The sequence below is a fragment of the Pseudophryne corroboree genome, chromosome 2 (assembly GCF_028390025.1).
Source record: "Pseudophryne corroboree isolate aPseCor3 chromosome 2, aPseCor3.hap2, whole genome shotgun sequence".
Lineage (NCBI taxonomy): Eukaryota > Metazoa > Chordata > Amphibia > Anura > Myobatrachidae > Pseudophryne > Pseudophryne corroboree.
In genome coordinates, this window is record NC_086445.1 from 1,037,974,701 (window position 1) to 1,037,998,386 (window position 23,686).

At 45.9% G+C, this 23,686-nt stretch overlaps 1 protein-coding gene across 7 annotated transcripts in view; it reads right to left on the minus strand.

The window, feature by feature from the left end:
• The window catches only part of QTRT2 (queuine tRNA-ribosyltransferase accessory subunit 2), a 44,794-nt gene that overhangs the window by 1,638 nt on the left and 19,470 nt on the right, over positions 1-23,686 (minus strand). For 6 of the 7 annotated variants that reach the window (XM_063956788.1, XM_063956785.1, XM_063956789.1 and 3 more), the window contains exons 7-8: positions 19,325-19,515; positions 11,688-11,802 (exon numbers count right to left, since the gene is read on the minus strand). In XM_063956788.1, the coding sequence (XP_063812858.1) occupies positions 11,688-11,802; positions 19,325-19,515 (306 nt within the window). The remainder of the gene's footprint in view (positions 1-11,687; positions 11,803-19,324; positions 19,516-23,686) is intronic. The other variant, XM_063956791.1, reaches the window with a different exon arrangement.

The window sequence follows — 23,686 nt, forward strand, 5'->3', positions numbered from 1 at the left end:
AGTAAAGGGGCCGCACCATAAGGCATACACACATAGTAAAGGGGCCGCACCATAAGGAATACACACGTAGTAAAGGGGCTGCACCATAAGGCATACAGACGTAGTAAAGGGACTGCACCATAAGGCATACACACGTAGTAAAGGGGCCGCACCATAAGGCATACACACATAGTAGAGGGGCCGCACCATAAGGCACATACACTCGTAGTAAAGGGACTGCACCATAAGGCATACACACGTAGTAAAGGGGCCGCACCATAAGGCATACACACATAGTAAAGGGGCCGCACCATAAGGCACATACACACGTAGTAAAGAGGCTGCACCATAAGACATACACACGTAGTAAAGGGGCTGCACCATAAGGCATATACACTCGTAGTAAAGGGGCTGCACCATAAGGCATATACAAGTAGTAAAGAGGCTGCACCATAAGGCATATACACGTAGTAAAGGGGCTGCACCATAAGGCATACACACGTAGTAAAGGGGCTGCACCATAAGGCATATACACGTAGTAAAGGGGCTGCACCATAAGGCATATACACGTAGTAAAGGGGCTGCACCATAAGGCATACACACGTAGTAAAGGGGCTGCACCATAAGGCATATACACGTAGTAAAGGGGCCGCACCATAAGGCACATACACACGTAGTAAAGAGGCAGCACCATAAGACATACACACGTAGTAAAGGGGCCGCACCATAAGGCATACACACGTAGTAAAGGGGCAGCACCATAAGGCATATACAAGTAGTAAAGAGGCTGCACCATAAGGCATACACACGTAGTAAAGGGGCTGCACCATAAGGCATATACAAGTAGTAAAGAGGCTGCACCATAAGGCATATACACGTAGTAAAGGGGCTGCACCATAAGGCATACACACGTAGTAAAGGGGCTGCACCATAAGGCATATACACGTAGTAAAGGGGCTGCACCATAAGGCATATACACTCGTAGTAAAGGGGCCGCACCATAAGGCATACACACATAGTAAAGGGGCCGCACCATAAGGCACATACACACGTAGTAAAGAGGCTGCACCATAAGACATACACACGTAGTAAAGGGGCTGCACCATAAGGCATATACACTCGTAGTAAAGGGGCTGCACCATAAGGCATATACAAGTAGTAAAGAGGCTGCACCATAAGGCATATACACGTAGTAAAGGGGCTGCACCATAAGGCATACACACGTAGTAAAGGGGCTGCACCATAAGGCATATACACGTAGTAAAGGGGCTGCACCATAAGGCATATACACGTAGTAAAGGGGCTGCACCATAAGGCATACACACGTAGTAAAGGGGCTGCACCATAAGGCATATACACGTAGTAAAGGGGCCGCACCATAAGGCACATACACACGTAGTAAAGAGGCAGCACCATAAGACATACACACGTAGTAAAGGGGCCGCACCATAAGGCATACACACGTAGTAAAGGGGCAGCACCATAAGGCATATACAAGTAGTAAAGAGGCTGCACCATAAGGCATACACACGTAGTAAAGGGGCTGCACCATAAGGCATATACAAGTAGTAAAGAGGCTGCACCATAAGGCATATACACGTAGTAAAGGGGCTGCACCATAAGGCATACACACGTAGTAAAGGGGCTGCACCATAAGGCATATACACGTAGTAAAGGGGCTGCACCATAAGGCATATACACTCGTAGTAAAGGGGCCGCACCATAAGGCATACACACGTAGTAAAGGGGCTGCACCATAAGGCATATACACTCGTAGTAAAGGGGCCGCACCATAAGACATAAACACGTAGTAAAGGGGCCGCACCATAAGGCATACACACGTAGTAAAGGGGCCGCACCATAAGGCATACACACATAGTAAAGGGGCCGCACCATAAGGCACATACACTCGTAGTAAAGGGGCTGCACCATAAGGCATATACACGTAGTAAAGGGGCTGCACCATAAAGCACATACACACGTAGTAAAGGGGCTGCACCATAAGGCATATACACGTAGTAAAGGGGCTGCACCATAAGGCATACACACGCAGTAAAGGTGCCGCACCATAAGGCATATACACGTAGTAAAGGGGCTGCACCATAAGGCATACACACGTAGTAAAGGGGCTGCACCATAAGGCATACACACGTAGTAAAGGGGCTGCACCATAAGGCATACACACGTAGTAAAGGGGCTGCACCATAAGGCATATACACTCGTAGTCCATAAGGCATATACACTCGTAGTAAAGGGGCTGCACCATAAGGCATACACACGTACTAAAGGGGCTGCACCATAAGGCATACACACGTAGTAAAGGGGCTGCACCATAAGGCATACACACGTAGTAAAGGGGCTGCACCATAAGGCATACACACTCGTAGTCCATAAGGCATATACACTCGTAGTAAAGGGGCTGCACCATAAGACATAAACACGTAGTAAAGGTGCTGCACCATAAGGCATACACTCGAAGTAAAGGGGCTGCACCATAAGGCATACACACGTAGTAAAGAAGCTGCACCATAAGGAATATACACGTAGTAAAGGGGCCGCACCATAAGACATATACACTCGTAGTAAAGAGGCCGCACCATAAGGCATACACACGTAGTAAAGGGGCTGCACCATAAGGCATACACACGTAGTAAAGGGGCTGCACCATAAGGCACATACACTCGTAGTAAAGAAGCTGCACCATAAGGAATATACACGTAGTAAAGGGGCCGCACCATAAGACATATACACTCGTAGTAAAGAGGCCGCACCATAAGGCATACACACGTAGTAAAGGGGCTGCACCATAAGGCATACACACGTAGTAAAGGGGCTGCACCATAAGGCATACACACATAGTAAAGAGGCTGCACCATAAGGCATACACACATAGTAAAGGGGCTGCACCATAAGGCATACACACGTAGTAAAGAGGCTGCACCATAAGGAATATACACGTAGTAAAGGGGCTGCACCATAAGGCATATACACGTAGTAAAGGGGCTGCACCATAAGGCATATACAGTCGTAGTAAAGGAGCTGCACCATAAGGCATACACACGTAGTAAAGGGACTGCACCATAAGGCATACACACGTAGTAAAGGGGCTGCACCATAAGGCACATACACACGTAGTAAAGGATCTGCACCATAAGGCACATACACACGTAGTAAAGGGGCTGCACCATAAGTCATACACACGTAGTAAAGGGGCTGCACCATAAGGCACATACACACGTAGTAAAGGATCTGCACCATAAGGCACATACACACGTAGTAAAGGGGCTGCACCATAAGGCATACACACGTAGTAAAGGGGCTGCGCTATATACACGTAGTAAGGCATACACACGTAGTAAAGGGGCTGCACCATAAGGCATACACACGTAGTAAAGGGACTGCACCATAAGGCATATACAGTCGTAGTAAAGGAGCTGCACCATAAGGCATACACACGTAGTAAAGGGGCTGCACCATAAGGCATACACACATAGTAAAGGGGCTGCACCATAAGTCATACACACGTAGTAAAGGGGCTGCACCATAAGGCACATACACACATAGTAAAGGATCTGCACCATAAGGCATACACACATAGTAAAGGGACTGCACCATAAGGCATACACACATAGTAAAGGGGCTGCACCATAAGGCACATACACACATAGTAAAGGATCTGCACCATAAGGCATACACACATAGTAAAGGGACTGCACCATAAGGCATACACACGTAGTAAAGGGGCTGCACCATAAGGCATATACACGTAGTAAAGGGGCTGCACCATAAGGCATACACACGTAGTAAAGGAGCTGCACCATAAGGCATACACACGCAGTAAAGGTGCTGCACCATAAGGCATATACACGTAGTAAAGGGGCCGCACCATAAAGCACATACACAAGTAGTAAAGGGGCTGCACCATAAGGCATATACACGTAGTAAAGGGGCTGCACCATAAGGCATATACACGTAGTAAAGGGGCTGCACCATAAGGCATATACACGTAGTAAAGGGGCTGCACCATAAGGCACATACACGTAGTAAAGGGGCTGCACCATAAGACATACACACGTAGTAAAGGGGCCGCACCATAAGGCATACACACGTAGTAAAGGGGCCGCACCATAAGGCATATACACGTAGTAAAGGGGCTGCACCATAAGGCATATACACGTAGTAAAGGGGCTGCACCATAAGGCATACACACGTAGTAAAGGGGCTGCACCATAAGGCATACACACATAGTAAAGGGGCTGTACCATAAGGCATATACACTCGTAGTAAAGGGGCTGCACCATAAGGCATACACACGTAGTAAAGGGGCCGCACCATAAGACATAAACACGTAGTAAAGGGGCTGCACCATAAGACATACACACGTAGTAAAGGGGCCGCACCTTAAGACATAAACACGTAGTAAAGGGGCTGCACCATAAGGCATACACACGCAGTAAAGGTGCTGCACCATAAGGCATACACACGTAGTAAAGGTGCTGCACCATAAGGCATATACTCGTAGTAAAGGGGCTGCACCATAAGGCATATACTCGTAGTAAAGGGGCTGCACCATAAGGCATACACACGTAGTAAAGGGACTGCACCATAAGGCATACACACATAGTAAAGCGGCTGCACCATAAGGCACATACACACGTAGTAAAGGGGCCGCACCATAAGGCATACACACGTAGTAAAGGGGCTGCACCGTAAGGCACATACACACGTAGTAAAGGGGCCGCACCATAAGGCATACACACGTAGTAAAGGGGCCGCACCATAAGGCATACACACATAGTAAAGGGGCCGCACCATAAGGCACATACACTCGTAGTAAAGGGGCTGCACCATAAGGCATATACAAGTAGTAAAGGGGCTGCACCATAAGGCATATACACGTAGTAAAGGTGCTGCACCATAAGGCATATACACACGTAGTAAAGGTGCTGCACCATAAGGCATACACACGTAGTAAAGGGGCCGCACCATAAGGCATACACACGTAGTAAAGGGGCCGCACCATAAGGCATACACACGTAGTAAAGGGGCCGCACCATAAGGCATACACACGTAGTAAAGGGGCTGCACCATAAGGCATATACACGTAGTAAAGGGACTGCACCATAAGGCATATACAGTCGTAGTAAAGGAGCTGCACCATAAGGCATACACACGTAGTAAAGGGGCTGCACCATAAGGCATACACACGTAGTAAAGGGGCTGCACCATAAGTCATACACACGTAGTAAAGGGGCTGCACCATAAGGCACATACACACGTAGTAAAGGGGCTGCACCATAAGGCATACACACGTAGTAAAGGGGCCGCACCATAAGGCATACACACGTAGTAAAGGGGCCGCACCATAAGGCATATACACGTAGTAAAGGGGCTGCACCATAAGGCATATACACGTAGTAAAGGGGCTGCACCATAAGGCATACACACGTAGTAAAGGGGCTGCACCATAAGGCATACACACATAGTAAAGGGGCTGTACCATAAGGCATATACACTCGTAGTAAAGGGGCTGCACCATAAGGCATACACACGTAGTAAAGGGGCCGCACCATAAGACATAAACACGTAGTAAAGGGGCTGCACCATAAGACATACACACGTAGTAAAGGGGCCGCACCTTAAGACATAAACACGTAGTAAAGGGGCTGCACCATAAGGCATACACACGCAGTAAAGGTGCTGCACCATAAGGCATACACACGTAGTAAAGGTGCTGCACCATAAGGCATATACTCGTAGTAAAGGGGCTGCACCATAAGGCATATACTCGTAGTAAAGGGGCTGCACCATAAGGCATACACACGTAGTAAAGGGACTGCACCATAAGGCATACACACATAGTAAAGCGGCTGCACCATAAGGCACATACACACGTAGTAAAGGGGCCGCACCATAAGGCATACACACGTAGTAAAGGGGCTGCACCGTAAGGCACATACACACGTAGTAAAGGGGCCGCACCATAAGGCATACACACGTAGTAAAGGGGCCGCACCATAAGGCATACACACATAGTAAAGGGGCCGCACCATAAGGCACATACACTCGTAGTAAAGGGGCTGCACCATAAGGCATATACAAGTAGTAAAGGGGCTGCACCATAAGGCATATACACGTAGTAAAGGTGCTGCACCATAAGGCATATACACACGTAGTAAAGGTGCTGCACCATAAGGCATACACACGTAGTAAAGGGGCCGCACCATAAGGCATACACACGTAGTAAAGGGGCCGCACCATAAGGCATACACACGTAGTAAAGGGGCCGCACCATAAGGCATACACACGTAGTAAAGGGGCTGCACCATAAGGCATATACACGTAGTAAAGGGACTGCACCATAAGGCATATACAGTCGTAGTAAAGGAGCTGCACCATAAGGCATACACACGTAGTAAAGGGGCTGCACCATAAGGCATACACACGTAGTAAAGGGGCTGCACCATAAGTCATACACACGTAGTAAAGGGGCTGCACCATAAGGCACATACACACGTAGTAAAGGGGCTGCACCATAAGGCATACACACGTAGTAAAGGGGCTGCGCTATATACACGTAGTAAGGCATACACACGTAGTAAAGGGGCTGCACCATAAGGCATATACAGTCGTAGTAAAGGAGCTGCACCATAAGGCATACACACGTAGTAAAGGGGCTGCACCATAAGGCATATACACGTAGTAAAGGGGCTGCACCATAAGTCATACACACGTAGTAAAGGGGCCGCACCATAAGGCACATACACACATAGTAAAGGATCTGCACCATAAGGCATATACACGTAGTAAAGGAGCTGCACCATAAGGCATACACACGTAGTAAAGGGGCTGCACCATAAGGCATACACACATAGTAAAGGGACTGCACCATAAGGCATACACACGTAGTAAAGGGGCCGCACCATAAGGCATATACACGTAGTAAAGGGACTGCACCATAAGTCATACACACGTAGTAAAGGGGCTGCACCATAAGGCATATACACGTAGTAAAGGGACTGCACCATAAGGCATATACAGTCGTAGTAAAGGAGCTGCACCATAAGGCATACACACGTAGTAAAGGGGCTGCACCATAAGGCATACACACGTAGTAAAGGGGCTGCACCATAAGGCATACACACGTAGTAAAGGGGCTGCACCATAAGGCACATACACACGTAGTAAAGAGGCTGCACCATAAGGCATATACACGTAGTAAAGGGGCTGCACCATAAGGCACATACACACGTAGTAAAGAGGCTGCACCATAAGGCATACACACGTAGTAAAGGGGCTGCACCATAAGGCATACACACGTAGTAAAGGGGCTGCACCATAAGGCATATACACGTAGTAAAGGGGCTGCACCATAAGACATACACACGTAGTAAAGGGGCTGCACCATAAGACATACACACGTAGTAAAGGGGCCGCACCATAAGGCATACACACGTAGTAAAGGGGCTGCACCATAAGACATACACACGTAGTAAAGGGGCTGCACCATAAGGCATACACACGTAGTAAAGGGACTGCACCATAAGGCATACACACGTAGTAAAGGGACTGCACCATAAGGCATATACACGTAGTAAAGGGGCTGCACCATAAGGCATACACATGTAGTAAAGGGGCTGCACCATAAGGCATATACATGTAGTAAAGGGGCTGCACCATAAGGCATACACTCGTAGTAAAGGGGCTGCACCATAAGGCACATACACTCGTAGTAAAGAGGCTGCACCATAAGACATACACACGTAGTAAAGGGGCTGCACCATAAGGCATATACACGTAGTAAAGAGGCTGCACCATAAGGCATACACACGTAGTAAAGAGGCTGCACCATAAGGCATATACACATAGTAAAGAGGCTGCACCATAAGGCACATACACGTAGTAAAGGGGCTGCACCATAAGGCATATACACGTAGTAAAGGGGCTGCACCATAAGGCATATACACGTAGTAAAGGGGCTGCACCATAAGGCATACACACGTAGTAAAGGGGCTGCACCATAAGGAATACACACGTAGTAAAGGGCTGCACCATAAGGAATACACACGTAGTAAAGGGCTGCACCATAAGGCATATACACGTAGTAAAGGGGCTGCACCATAAGGCATACACACGTAGTAAAGGGCTGCACCATAAGGCATACACACGCAGTAAAGGGGCTGCACCATAAGACATACACACGTAGTAAAGGGGCTGCACCATAAGGCATACACACGTAGTAAAGGGGCTGCACCATAAGGCATACACATGTAGTAAAGGGGCTGCACCGTAAGGCATACACACGTAGTAAAGGGGCTGCACCGTAAGGCATACACACGTAGTAAAGGGGCTGCACCATAAGGCACATACACGTAGTAAAGGTGCTGCACCATAAGGCATATACACGTAGTAAAGGGGCTGCACCATAAGGCATACACACATAGTAAAGGTGCTGCACCATAAGACATACACACGCAGTAAAGGTGCTGCACCATAAGGCATACACACGTAGTAAAGGGGCTGCACCATAAGGCACATACACGTAGTAAAGGGGCTGCACCATAAGACATAAACACGTAGTAAAGGGGCTGCACCATAAGGCATACACACGTAGTAAAGGGGCTGCACCATAAGGCATATACACGTAGTAAAGGGACTGCACCATAAGGCACATACACGTAGTAAAGGGGCTGCACCATAAGGCATACACACGTAGTAAAGGTGCTGCACCATAAGGCATACACACGTAGTAAAGGGGCTGCACCATAAGGCATACACACGTAGTAAAGGTGCTGCACCATAAGGCATACACACGTAGTAAAGGGGCTGCACCATAAGGCATACACACGTAGTAAAGGGGCTGCACCATAAGGCACATACACGTAGTAAAGGGGCTGCACCATAAGACATAAACACGTAGTAAAGGGGCTGCACCATAAGGCATATACACGTAGTAAAGGGGCTGCACCATAAGGCATATACACGTAGTAAAGGGGCTGCACCATAAGGCATATACACGTAGTAAAGGGGCTGCACCATAAGGCACATACACGTAGTAAAGGGGCTGCACCATAAGACATAAACACGTAGTAAAGGGGCTGCACCATAAGGCATATACACGTAGTAAAGGAGCTGCACCATAAGGCATATACACGTAGTAAAGGGGCTGCACCATAAGGCATATACACGTAGTAAAGAGGCTGCACCATAAGGCATACACACGTAGTAAAGGGGCTGCACCATAAGGCATACACACGTAGTAAAGGGGCTGCACCATAAGACATACACACGTAGTAAAGGGGCTGCACCATAAGGCATACACACGTAGTAAAGGGACTGCACCATAAGGCACACACACGTAGTAAAGGAGCTGCACCATAAGACATACACACGTAGTAAAGGAGCTGCACCATAAGGCATATACACGTAGTAAAGGGGCTGCACCATAAGGCATACACACGTAGTAAAGGGGCTGCACCATAAGACATACACACGTAGTAAAGGGGCTGCACCATAAGGCATACACACGTAGTAAAGGGGCTGCACCATAAGGCATACACATGTAGTAAAGGGGCTGCACCATAAGGCATACACACGTAGTAAAGGGGCTGCACCATAAGACATATACACGTAGTAAAGGTGCTGCACCATAAGGCATATACACGTAGTAAAGGGGCTGCACCATAAGGCATACACACGTAGTAAAGGGGCTGCACCATAAGGCATACACACGTAGTAAAGGGACTGCACCATAAGGCATACACACGTAGTAAAGGTGCTGCACCATAAGGCATACACACGTAGTAAAGGGGCTGCACCATTAGACATACACACGTAGTAAAGGGGCTGCACCATAAGACATACACACGTAGTAAAGGGACTGCACCATAAGGCATACACATGTAGTAAAGGGGCTGCACCATAAGACATACACACGTAGTAAAGGTGCTGCACCATAAGGCATACACACGTAGTAAAGGGGCTGCACCATAAGGCATACACACGTAGTAAAGGGGCTGCACCATAAGGCATACACACGTAGTAAAGGGGCTGCACCATAAGACATACACACGTAGTAAAGGTGCTGCACCATAAGGCATACACACGTAGTAAAGGGGCTGCACCATAAGGCATACACACGTAGTAAAGGTGCTGCACCATAAGGCATACACACGTAGTAAAGGGGCTGCACCATAAGGCATACACACGTAGTAAAGGGGCTGCACCATAAGACATAAACACGTAGTAAAGGGGCTGCACCATAAGGCATATACATGTAGTAAAGGGGCTGCACCATAAGACAAACACGTAGTAAAGGGGCTGCACCATAAGGCATATACACGTAGTAAAGGGGCTGCACCATAAGGCATATACACGTAGTAAAGGGGCTGCACCATAAGGCACATACACGTAGTAAAGGGGCTGCACCATAAGACATAAACACGTAGTAAAGGGGCTGCACCATAAGGCATATACACGTAGTAAAGGAGCTGCACCATAAGGCATATACACGTAGTAAAGGGGCTGCACCATAAGGCATATACACGTAGTAAAGAGGCTGCACCATAAGGCATACACACGTAGTAAAGGGGCTGCACCATAAGGCATACACACGTAGTAAAGGGGCTGCACCATAAGACATACACACGTAGTAAAGGGGCTGCACCATAAGGCATACACACGTAGTAAAGGGACTGCACCATAAGGCATACACACGTAGTAAAGGAGCTGCACCATAAGACATACACACGTAGTAAAGGAGCTGCACCATAAGGCATATACACGTAGTAAAGGGGCTGCACCATAAGGCATACACACGTAGTAAAGGGGCTGCACCATAAGACATACACACGTAGTAAAGGGGCTGCACCATAAGGCATACACACGTAGTAAAGGGGCTGCACCATAAGGCATACACATGTAGTAAAGGGGCTGCACCATAAGGCATACACACGTAGTAAAGGGGCTGCACCATAAGGCATACACACGTAGTAAAGGGACTGCACCATAAGGCATACACACGTAGTAAAGGGGCTGCACCATAAGGCATACACACGTAGTAAAGGAGCTGCACCATAAGGCACATACACACGTAGTAAAGGGGCTGCACCATAAGGCACATACACACGTAGTAAAGGAGCTGCACCATAAGGCATATACACGTAGTAAAGGGACTGCACCATAAGGCATACACACGTAGTAAAGGGGCCGCACCATAAGGCATACACACGTAGTAAAGGGACTGCACCATAAGGCATACACACGTAGTAAAGGGGCCGCACCATAAGGCATATACACGTAGTAAAGGGACTGCACCATAAGGCATACACACGTAGTAAAGGGGCTGCACCATAAGGCATACACACGTAGTAAAGGGGCTGCACCATAAGGCATACACACGTAGTAAAGGGACTGCACCATAAGGCATACACACGTAGTAAAGGGGCTGCACCATAAGGCATACACACGTAGTAAAGGGGCTGCACCATAAGGCATACACACGTAGTAAAGGGACTGCACCATAAGGCATACACACGTAGTAAAGGGACTGCACCATAAGGCATACACACGTAGTAAAGGGGCCGCACCATAAGGCATATACACGTAGTAAAGGGACTGCACCATAAGGCATACACACGTAGTAAAGGGGCTGCACCATAAAGCATACACACGTAGTAATGGCGATGCACCATAAGGCACATACAGACCTTTTCTCCCACAGGCAGATCTCGTATGAGGTCATTTTGGAACGATCAATCTCTGGATCCTCCTTCTCTTCATCACCGTTCCTATCCCCATTGCAGATTTCCTCCTTGTCTAGAACTGGAAGAGGTGATCAAAAGTCACTCTTGTGCAGTGAGCTAGCACTCAGTATATAGGTACAGGAGTGAGCTATGTGGCTGCTAATGCTGGGACTTGCAGTTACATAACAGCTGGAAAACCGTTATCCCACTGCAATGACACAGTAGACACTGCACCATTATCACACTATAACACAGTAGACACTGCACCATTATCACACTATAATAACACAGTAGACACTACATCCTTATCACACTATAATCACACAGTAGACACTACACCATTATCACACTATAACACAGTAGACACTGCAGCATTATCACACTATAATAACACAGTAGACACTACATCCTTATCACACTATAATCACACAGTAGACACTGCACCATTATCACCCTATAATAACACAGTAGACACTGCACCATTATCACCCTATAATAACACAGTAGAAACTGCACCATTATCACCCTATAATAACACAGTAGACACTGCACCATTATCACACTATAATAACACAGTAGACACTGCATCATTATCACACTATAATAACACAGTAGACATTGCATCATTATCACACTATAATAACACAGTAGACATTGCATCATTATCACACTATAATAACACAGTAGACACTGCACCATTATCACACTATAATAACACAGTAGACATTGCACCATTATCTCCCTATAATAACACAGTAGACACTGCACCATTATCACCCTATAATAACACAGTAGACACTGCACCATTATCACCCTATAATAACACAGTAGACACTGCACCATTATCACCCTATAATAACACCGTAGACACTGCACCATTATCACCCTATAATAACACAGTAGACACTGCACCATTATCACCCTATAACACCGTAGACACTGCACCATTATCACCCTATAATAACACAGTAGACACTGCACCATTATCACCCTATAATAACACAGTAGACACTGCACCATTATCACCCTATAATAACACAGTAGACACTGCACCATTATCACACTATAATAACACAGTTGACACTGCACCATTATCACACTATAATAACACAGTAGACACTGCACCATTATCACACTGCAATGACACAGTAGACACTGCACCATTATTACACTATAATAACACAGTAGACACTGCACCATTATCACACTATAATAACACAGTAGACACTGCATCATTATCACACTATAATAACACAGTAGACACTGCACCATTATCACACTATAATAACACAGTAGACACTGCATCATTATCACACTATAATGTTGTCTGAATGTAAGCTATGTATGGGAAAATAGGATTTTGGTACTTACCAGGTAAATCCTTTTCTTTGAATCCATAGGGGGCACTGGAGTACTCTTGGGATATGGACGGTTTCCGTAGGAACAAGGCACTGAGTATTAAAATTTAGAACTCTCCTCCCCTCCATATCCCAGAGTACCTCAGTGTTTTTTACTGAGCCGAACAGGAGCGATAGAGAGGTTGACAATGGAGAATTACATATAACAGAACGGACAACAATAAAGTTGACACATAACGTGACTGACAACTAAACAGTTGGCACAATAACCGATAGAACTTGAAACTTGAACCAGTCGGTGAGAATGTGTTACCATACGATACCCTGAACTTAGCGCAAACTAGGTAAAACTGCTCTGGGTGGGCGTCCAGTGCCCCCTATGGATTCAAAGAAAAGGATTTACCTGGTAAGTACCAAAATCCTATTTTCTTTTTCATCCAGTAGGGGTCACTGGAGTACTCTTGGGACGTACCAAAACTTCCCCCGTGGGCGGGAGAGCAGTTTGGCACCTGTAACACTAGGCGGCCAAAGCTAGATGCTGATGCCGCAAACGTATCAAACTTGTAAAAGCGCACAAACGTGTGCACTGATGACCAGGTAGCCGCACGGCAAAGCTGCGTCGTAGAAGCCCCACGACCAGCTGCCCATGAAGTCCCCACAGAACGTGTGGAATGATCTGTTACTGATGTAGGCGGCTGTAACCTAGCATGAAGGTAAGCCTGACGTATGGTCAGTTTAATCCATCTGGATAAGGTCTGCTTAGAAGCTGGCCAACCCATCTTGGCAGCATCATACAGAACAAACAACGTATCCGTCTTACGAACTGTAGACGTTCGGGACACATAAACGCGTAATGTGCGTACCACATCCAAGGTTCCAGAATTTCCCGTCAACACAGGAACTACTATTGGTTGATTGATGTGAAAGGATGACACTACCTTTGGTAGGAAAGCGGGATTCGTCCGAAGTTCCGCTCTGTCATCATGAAACACCAAATACGGTGGCTTGCATGACAAGGCACCCAAATCGGAAACACGCCTTGCCGAAGCCAAGGCTAGTAGGAAAATTGTTTTCCAAGTGAGAAACTTAATATCCACTTGGTGTAAGGGTTCAAAATATGAAGACTGTAAGAAATCTAAAACCAGATTCAAGTCCCATGGCGCTGTAGGTGGAATGAATGGAGGCTGCACTCTGAGGACACCTTGCAGAAAAGTGTGTACAGACGGCAATAGAGCCAATCGTCTTTGAAAGTAAATTGACAAAGCAGATACCTGCACCTTTAGTGTAGATAAACGCAGTCCTCCATCTAACCCCGTCTGTAGAAATAACAAAAGACGGGATAACTTGAAAGATGATGTCGGAAACTTCCGATCCTCACACCAACCTATATAGGCACGCCAAATTCTGTAATAATGAGCTGCCGTAACTGGCTTCCTAGCACGTAACATGGTTGGTATAACCGATTCTGGAATGCCCTCTCTCCTTAAGAGGGCGGTCTCAACAGCCACCCCGTCAAACGCAGCCGCGCTAAATCGGGGTAAAGGAACGGACCCTGTTGTAACAGGTCCGGACGAAGTGGGAGCGGCCAAGGCTCGTCTGCGAGTAGTCCTCGGAGATCCGAGAACCAAGCTCTCCGAGGCCAATGAGGCGCCACTAGTATGACTGTGACGGACTCTCTTTTGATCCGTTTTAGCAACAGAGGGAGCAGCGGAAACAGGTACACGAGGCTGTACGGCCACGCGACGGTGAGAGCATCCACCGCCACTGCCTTTGGATCTCGCGTTCTGGACACATACTGGGGCGTTTGGTGATTGTGGCGAGACGCCATCAGGTCCACTTGAGGGTAACCCCACCTCTGGGCCAACATGTGAAACACTTCTGGATGTAATGCCCATTCTCCTGGATGAAAATCCCGACGGCTGAGATAATCCGCCTCCCAGTTGTCCACTCCCGGAATGAACACTGCCGACAACATTACTTGGTGACGCTCGGCTACTTCTCGCATTGCCATGCGGCTTCTCGTTCCTCCTTGTTTGTTGATGTATGCGACCGCCGTAGCATTGTCCGACTGCACCTGGACAGGCTGAGACCGAAGAATGTGCACTGCTTGTCGTAGCGCATTGTAAATTGCCCGGAGTTCCAGGACATTTATAGACAGCAATCTTTCGTGAGCCCCCCAGAGACCCTGGAGCTGACAATTTTGAACTACAGCTCCCCAACCTCTGAGACTCGCGTCCGTCGTTAGAATTATCCAATTCCAGGCGCCGAACCGTTTCCCTGCGGTCAGATTGTGTACATTGAGCCACCAGAGTAGAGATACCCTGGCCCGTGGTGACAACCTCTCTCTGTGGTGAATCTGCAGATGCGAGCCCGACCACTGTGCGAGCACATCCAGTTGAAAAGGACGTGAGTGAAGTGTCTCGAACTGAAGCGCTTCGAAAGCCGCCACCATTGTGCCTAAGAGGCGAATGCACAAATGTACCGAGACTGTGCGTGGCTTGAGCACCAATCGAACCAGATGACGAATGATCTGTACTTTCTGTTCTGGTAGGTAAATTCTTTGATTTACCGTATCGAGAATCATACCTAGGAATTGCAGTCGTTGAGACGGAATCAGATGTGATTTCTTGAAGTTGACAATCCAACCGTGCTGAACTAGGACATCGTACGTTAGCAACGCATGTTGGAGGAGCATCTGTTGAGACGGAGTTTTGATGAGCAGATCGTCCAAGTACGGAACTATTATCACTCCCAGGGATCTGAGATGAGCTATCATCACAGACATCACTTTGGTGAATACCCGAGGCGCTGACGAGAGGCCAAACGGTAGTGCCTGAAACTGGTAATGGTTCTGCCGGATTGCAAACCGCAAGAACCTCTGATGAGGTGGCCAAATCGGAATGTGTAAATACGCATCTTTGAGATCCAGTGCAATCATGAATTCCTGTGGCTCTAAACCTGCAATTACCGACCGCAGAGATTCCATCTTGAATCTGTAGTAAGTGACGTACTGATTGAGGCCCTTTAAGTTCAATATTGGCCTGACCGAGCCATCCGGCTTGGGTACTACAAACAGACTGGAATAATAACCCTGCCCCTGTTGGTGTACAGGGACCGGAATCAAAACTGCTGACTCCAGCAGAGACTGAATGGCAAGTTGCAGAACCGCCCGTTTGTCGTCCGACACAGGCAGTCCGGTCTTGAAAAACCGCAGTGGCGGGAGACAGTCGAGCTCTATTTTGTAACCTTTGAGCACTAAATTGCTGATCCACCCATCTGTGGACGTCTGGAACCACGCCAAATGGAACGTCTGAAGGCGTGCTCCCACAACTGGAGATCCAAGATGGGCTGGGAGTCCGTCATGCCACTGGCTTGTCGGTGACCTTAGCGTCTTGACGACTGGCGTTGGTTTGTTGGAAACCACGTCCTTGACCTCGTCTACCGGCCGTGGCTGGTCCCCTACCATGGCCTCAAAAGGGCTGAGGCCGAAATGATTTGAACGCCGGGCCAGAGTATTTCCGCCTAGGCGCCGTTGGAGGCAATGGTAAGAAAACAGACTTACCACCCGTGGCCTCAGCAATCCTTTTGTCCAATTCAGGACCAAACAACTTCTCGCCACCGTAAGGTAACGCCTCTATACCTCTTTTGACCTCCGCCTCCGCTTGCCAAGGACGCAGCCAGAGTGCTCGTCGTGCTGCAACTAGCGACGATGAAAGGCGAGAAGTGAGCTGACAGACGTCAGTAGAAGCTGTACATAGATTATCAGCAGCTTCCCAGATTTGATCAGCGAGAAGTATAAGGTGATCGTCATGTAGGGCAGACTTGAGCTCTGTTATCCATACCATGAGCGCCTTAGTTACCCAAATGCCAACCAACCCAGGTCTAAGCAACACTCCTGCTGCTATATACATGGACTTTAGCATAGCTTCTATTTTCCGGTCTGAAGGGTCTTTAAGCGTAGTAGCCGTTGGTACTGGTATGGTTAATTTCTTTGTAAGTTTAGACACAGACGAATCCACCAATGGCGGATTCTCCCATGTAGCTGTCACAGACTCCGGAAACGGGTAACTAGACTTAAATCTGCGAGGTATAGAAAACCGTTTATCCGGATTCTTTCGTGTTTCCAGTAACATCTTATTAAGAGATTCCAAAACCGGAAAACACATCGGAGTCCTCTGTCGTTTAGCAAAGACGACTTCATCATTTGTCAGAGGCTCCTCAGATTCTGTAAACCTCAGAGACTGACGCACCGCTCTGATGAGATTATCAATGCCTGGGCTGTCAAAATCTTCACTATCGGACTGCTGGTCTACTTCGCCCTCCTCACCGCCATCTTGCGCAGTGAGGTCTGGCATAGAATCATCAGACTGTAACATAGCAGAAACTGGTAAATCATAAGACAAAGTAAATTTATCCCTACTACCCAAAATGGACTTAGACTGTTGGCAAGGCTGAGACCCCTCCGGTAGTCCTAGCGGTCTCACCCTAGACTCAGATCTTGCCGCTTCCCGCTCCTGTCGAGCGGCGGCCAATTCTGATTGCAATCCAGCCATGACATCTGCTAGCATACCCCATGGAGGGTCCGGGGATGAAACCGGCTCAGACAGCGGAGCAGAGATTGTATTCGTAGCTGAATCCACAAAACATACTGCGCACGTGGTAGAACCATTCGGTAACACACTGTCACAGACATGGCAGTGCTTTTTTGGTTTTGCCGGTGCCTTACTCATTATGCAGACAGACAATACAACATACAAAGACAGACAACCTGCACGACTCAGTAAATAGTACTAAGGTGTCTCTATATATATATATATATCTGGCAAAGTGTAGTGCACGTGGCCAGTACTATATGAAACTGATCCCAAATTCCCACCAACACCCCTGCGCCTCCGGTGGAGTAGAGATGTAGTACAGGAACGTTCTGGAATCACAAACTGGAAGACAGGAAGCAAGACTAAAATGGCCACCATGCCTCACAGTGCAGGGTATATGTAACAAGTGCAGCCAACCCTGTAATATAGGCTGAACAGCCTATTTCATCAATGTCACCCCCCTTATGCAGCCCTCCGCTAATGTCATCTCCCCCCCCCTTCTGCTCCCTCCCCAGTGGCCTGTGTACCGCTGTCTGAGCGGGAATTACCAGGGCGCGGGTATCTCACTCCCAGCGCAATCAGGGTGCAGGGAGCCGGGGAGCGCTGTATTGGAGCGCGGTCCTACAGCGGCGGCCGGCGGGTGTGAGCAGCGGCCGGCGGGTGCGAGCGGCGGCCGGCGGGTCTCAGCGGTGGAGGCGGCGCTGCTCGGAGCGGTTGCCGGGGCGGCCTGTCAGGAGAGGCGGGTGCGGGCGCAGTGAGAGTGGCGTCAGTGAACAGTGTCCCCACACAGCGGGGCGGCAGCGTGCACTGACCGCCCCGTACCCCCAGCATACCTGACTCCAGAAGCGAAGGCTGTGACGGGGCTTCTATCTGTAAGCTCCGTCCAGCTGTAGCAGCAGTCAGGGAATGAGCTGCGTGTGGCTGTGAGGGTGCTCTTTGTGAGGGCCGACACGCCATGCGCTGCTCCGTGCAGCGGCACTATCCCGGACCCACGTTTTTACAGAAACTGGGAAGGGATGTGCTGTGAGCAAAAAATGTAAAAGTAGAAGAAAAAAAATAACAAAATAAAAATATTCAAAGTAGTGTGGTTAAGCTCCACACAAGCCTGTTGCTACGAGAAGCACAGAAAAAACACTAAGGTACTCTGGGATATGGAGGGGAGGAGAGTTCTAAATTTTAATATTCAGTACCTTGTTCCTACGGAAACCGTCCATATCCCAAGAGTACTCCAGTGACCCCTAGTGGATGAAAAAGAAATAGATTTAGGTTATAAACACATTTGTGGGAGACGAGTGCAATGATATAGAGACATTCTGTTTGGGAAAAGCGGTTTACGTAGAACTTGGATGGTCACACACCGATAACATTAATATGACCATATAGATCAGAGGTTCTCAAACTCGGTCCTTGGGGGCACACACAGTGCATGTTTTGCAGGTCTCCTCACAGAATCGCAAGTGAAATAATTAGCTCCACCTGTGGACCTTTTAAAATGTGTCAGTGAGTAATTAATACACCTGTGCACCTGCTGGGTTACCTGCAAAACATGCACTGTGTAGGCCCCCGAGGACAGAGTTTGAGAACCTCTGATATAGATCCTGTAACATGGCATTCACTACATGGAGCTCATAGGTTCCCTCACAAATACCATAAGACACTGGGACATTGTCAGGACTCTGATGTCCACCTGCAGTCTCAGGGTCCGGCTGGTAGTGGTGGTTAAAGGACAGAGCGCATCCCCTCTCTGTAACCTCGTACGGGAAACTGCTGTCATACAGGTCCACCCCGCACTCAATGCAGTCTAGAACCTCATCCGGCCGCCCGACACCATGAATGAGTCTGCAGAACAGGCAAGAGAGAGTCAGGACAGGCTTTATGTTTAATGGCACCTGTCTGTAACTGCAAGCAGGACAAAACAGACTGTACAAAAATATCAAAGGTTTGTCTTCAAAAGATATTATAGTGAATTGATAATATGCAATGTATATTTTATTAGCGCTTTATAAGATGCTGTGTTATTACAGCTTTATAACATACGCGTAGCATATGCTTTAAAAATGTATTAAGACTGAATGTGTATCTTTATATGATGGAATGTGTAGAGTATGTTATTAGAGCATTATATGATGGAATGTGTAGAGTATGTTATTAAAGCATAATATGATGGAATGTGTAGAGTATGTTATTAGAGCGCTATATAATGGAATGTGTACAGTATGTTATTTGAGCTTTATATAATGGAATGCGCACAGTATGTTATTAGAGCTCTATATAATGGAATGTGTAGAGTATGTTATTAGAGCATTACTGTATATAATGGAATGTGTAGAGTATGTTATTAGAGCTCTATATGATGGAATGTGTAGAGTATGTTATTAGAGCATTATATGATGGAATGTGTAGAGTATGTTATTAGAGCGCTATATAATGGAATGTGTACAGTATGTTATTAGAGCGCTATATAATGGAATGTGTACAGTATGTTATTTGAGCTTTATATAATGGAATGCGTACAGTATGTTATTAGAGCTCTATATAATGGAATGCGTAGAGTATGTTATTAGAGCACTATACGATGGAATGCGCCAAGTATGTTATTAGACCTTTATATAATGGAATGCGTAGAGTATGTTATTAGAGCTCTATATGCCGGAATGTGTACAGTATATTATTAGAGCTTTATATAATGGAATGTGCAAGTATGTTATTAAAGCTTTATATAATGGAATGCATAGAGTATGTTATTAGAGCTCTATATGATGGAATGTGTAGAGAATGTTATTAGAGCTCTATATAATGGAATGTGTAAGTATGTTATTAGAGTTTTATATAATGGAATGCGTAGAGTATGTTATTAGAGCTCTATATGATGGAATGTGTAAGTATGTTATTAGAGCTTTATATAATGGAATGTGTAAGTATGTTATTAGAGCTTTATATAATGGAATGTGTAGAGTATGCTATTAGAGCTCTATATGATGGAATGTGTAGAGTATGTTATTAGAGCTCTATATGATGGAATGTGTAGAGTATGTTATTAGAGCATTATATGATGGAATGTGTAGAGTATGTTATTAGAGCTCTATATGATGGAATGTGTAGAGTATGCTATTAGAGCTTTATATAATGGAATGTGTAGAGTATGTTATTAGAGCTCTATATGATGGAATGTGTAGAGTATGTTATTAGAGCTCTATATGATGCAATGTGTAGACTATGTAATTAGAGCTTTATATAATGGAATGTGTAGAGTATGTAATTAGAGCTCTATATAATGGAATGTGTAAGTATGTTATTAAAGCTTATATAATGGAATGCATAGAGTATGTTATTAGAGCTCTATATGATGGAATGTGTAGAGTATGTTATTAGAGCTCTATATGTTGGAATGTGTAGAGTATGTAATTAGAGCTCTATATGATGGAATGTGTAAGTATGTTATTAGAGCTCCATATGATGGAATGTGTAGAGTATGTTATTAGAGCTCTATATTAAGGAATGTGTAGAGTATGTTATTAGAGCTCTATATGATGGAATGTGTAGAGTATGTAATTAGAGCTCTATATGATGGAATGTGTAAGTATGTTATTAGAGCTTTATATAATGGAATGTGTACAGTATGTAATTAGAGCTCTATATGATGGAATGTGTACAGTATGTTATTAGAGCTTTATATAATGGAATGTGTAGAGTATGCTATTAGAGCTCTATATGATGGAATGTGTAAGTATGTTATTAGAGCTTTATATAATGGAATGTGTAAGTATGTTATTAGAGCTTTATATAATGGAATGTGTAAGTATGTTATTAGAGCTTTATATAATGGAATGTGTAGAGTATGTTATTAGAGCTCTATATGATGGAATGTGTACAGTATGTTATTAGAGCTCTATATGATGGAATGTGTAGAGTATGTTATTAGAGCTCTATATGATGGAATGTGTAGAGTATGTTATTAGAGCTCTATATGATGGAATGTGTAGAGTATGTTATTAGAGCTCTATATGATGCAATGTGTAGAGTATGTAATTAGAGCTCTATATGATGGAATGTGTAAGTATGTTATTAGAGCTTTATATAATGGAATGTGTAGAGTATGCTATTAGAGCTCTATATGATGGAATGTGTAAGTATGTTATTAGAGCTTTATATAATGGAATGTGTAAGTATGTTATTAGAGCTTTATATAATGGAATGTGTAGAGTATGCTATTAGAGCTCTATATGATGGAATGTGTAGGCCTAGATGTCAACCATGGCACTCCAAATCAACAAGACAACTACAAAAACTCACACGAAAACTTGAACGTCAGTGGCGTAAATCTCGTATTTCAAGTGACTTCCTCACATATAAAACAGTCTACCATTCTTATAAAAATGCCCTGGACACTGCCAAACAAACATATTTCCAAACTCTTATCTCTGCTCAAGCCTCTAACCCCAAACGACTCTTTAATACATTTAAATCACTTCTGAATCCTCCCGCACCTACCCCACCAGCCACTATCAAGGCACAGGATCTTGCTTCCTACTTCAAGGAGAAGATTGATAAGATCCGAGATGAAATGGTATGCTCTTCGGCAGCCAGTGACCTGCTCCGTTCTGTACCTGAACCCTCTGGCACTCTTTCTTCATTTGATCCCACAAATGAAGATGAAGTATCATCACTCTTTTCATCCTGCTTCTCTACTACCTCTCCTCTTGATCCTTTACCCTCACAAATAAGTAAAGCTCTGTCTCTGGTGCTCATCCCTACCTTAACTAACATCTGTAATCTCTCTCTCTCTACTGGTATTTTTCCTTCACTCTTCAAGTATGCAGTGATTACTCCCATTTTAAAAAAACAAAATTCTGACCCTAATGCTCTCTCAAACTACCGCCCTATCTCTCAGCTCCCTTGTCTCTCTAAGCTACTTGAGAGACTTGCCTACACTCGACTCACACACTTTCTTAACTCATACACTTTGTTGGACCCACTTCAGTCAGGCTTCCGTTCCCAACATTCCACAGAGACGGCACTGACTAAAGTGGTTAATGATTTGGTCACTACGAAGTCTAAAGGCCACTACTCACTACTTATTCTTCTAGATCTATCTGCTGCATTTGACACTGTAGACCACTCTCTTCTCATACAGACACTACAATCCCTAGGTCTTAAAGACACAGCCCTTTCTTGGTTCCTATCGTACCTATCTAATCGCTCCTTCAGTGTTCGCTTCTCTGAATCTACCTCCTCTTCGCTACCTCTTTCAGTTGGAGTACCGCAAGGTTCAGTCTTGGGTCCTCTGCTTTTCTCTATCTATACCTCATCTCTTGGTAAACTAATCAGCTCTTTTGGTTTTCAGTATCATCTGTACGCAGATGATACTCAAATCTACCTATCCTCCCCTGACTTGTCCCTATCTCTACTGGACCGTGTCACTGAATGCCTTTCTGCCATCTCATCCTGGATGACATCTCGCCACCTCAAACTGAATATTTCAAAGACAGAGTTAATTATATTTCCACCGGCCAATAGTAGGTACCAACCTGATATCTCTATCACTGTTGAAAACTCTACTATCTACCCTACCCCACAAGCTCGCTGCCTAGGTGTCATCCTTGACTCTGATCTGTCCTTTGTTCCCCACATTCAATCTGTCTCAAGATCATGTTACATGCATCTAAAAAACATATCCAAAATACGGCCATACCTTACACAAGACACTGCTAAAACTCTAATCCACGCTCTCATTATCTCCCGCATTGATTATTGCAATAGTCTCCTAACTGGTCTTCCCAAAACAAGACTCTCACCACTACAATCCATTCTGAATGCAGCGGCGAGGCTTATCTTCCTCGCTAGACGTTCATCGTCTGCAGATCCACTCTGTCAGTCCCTCCATTGGTTACCTGTACTCTACCGCATTCAATATAAAATACTTTTACTCTCACACAAGGCCATTAACCAAACTACACCAACGTACATCACTTCGCTTATCACAAAATATCTCCCAACCCGACCTCTGCGC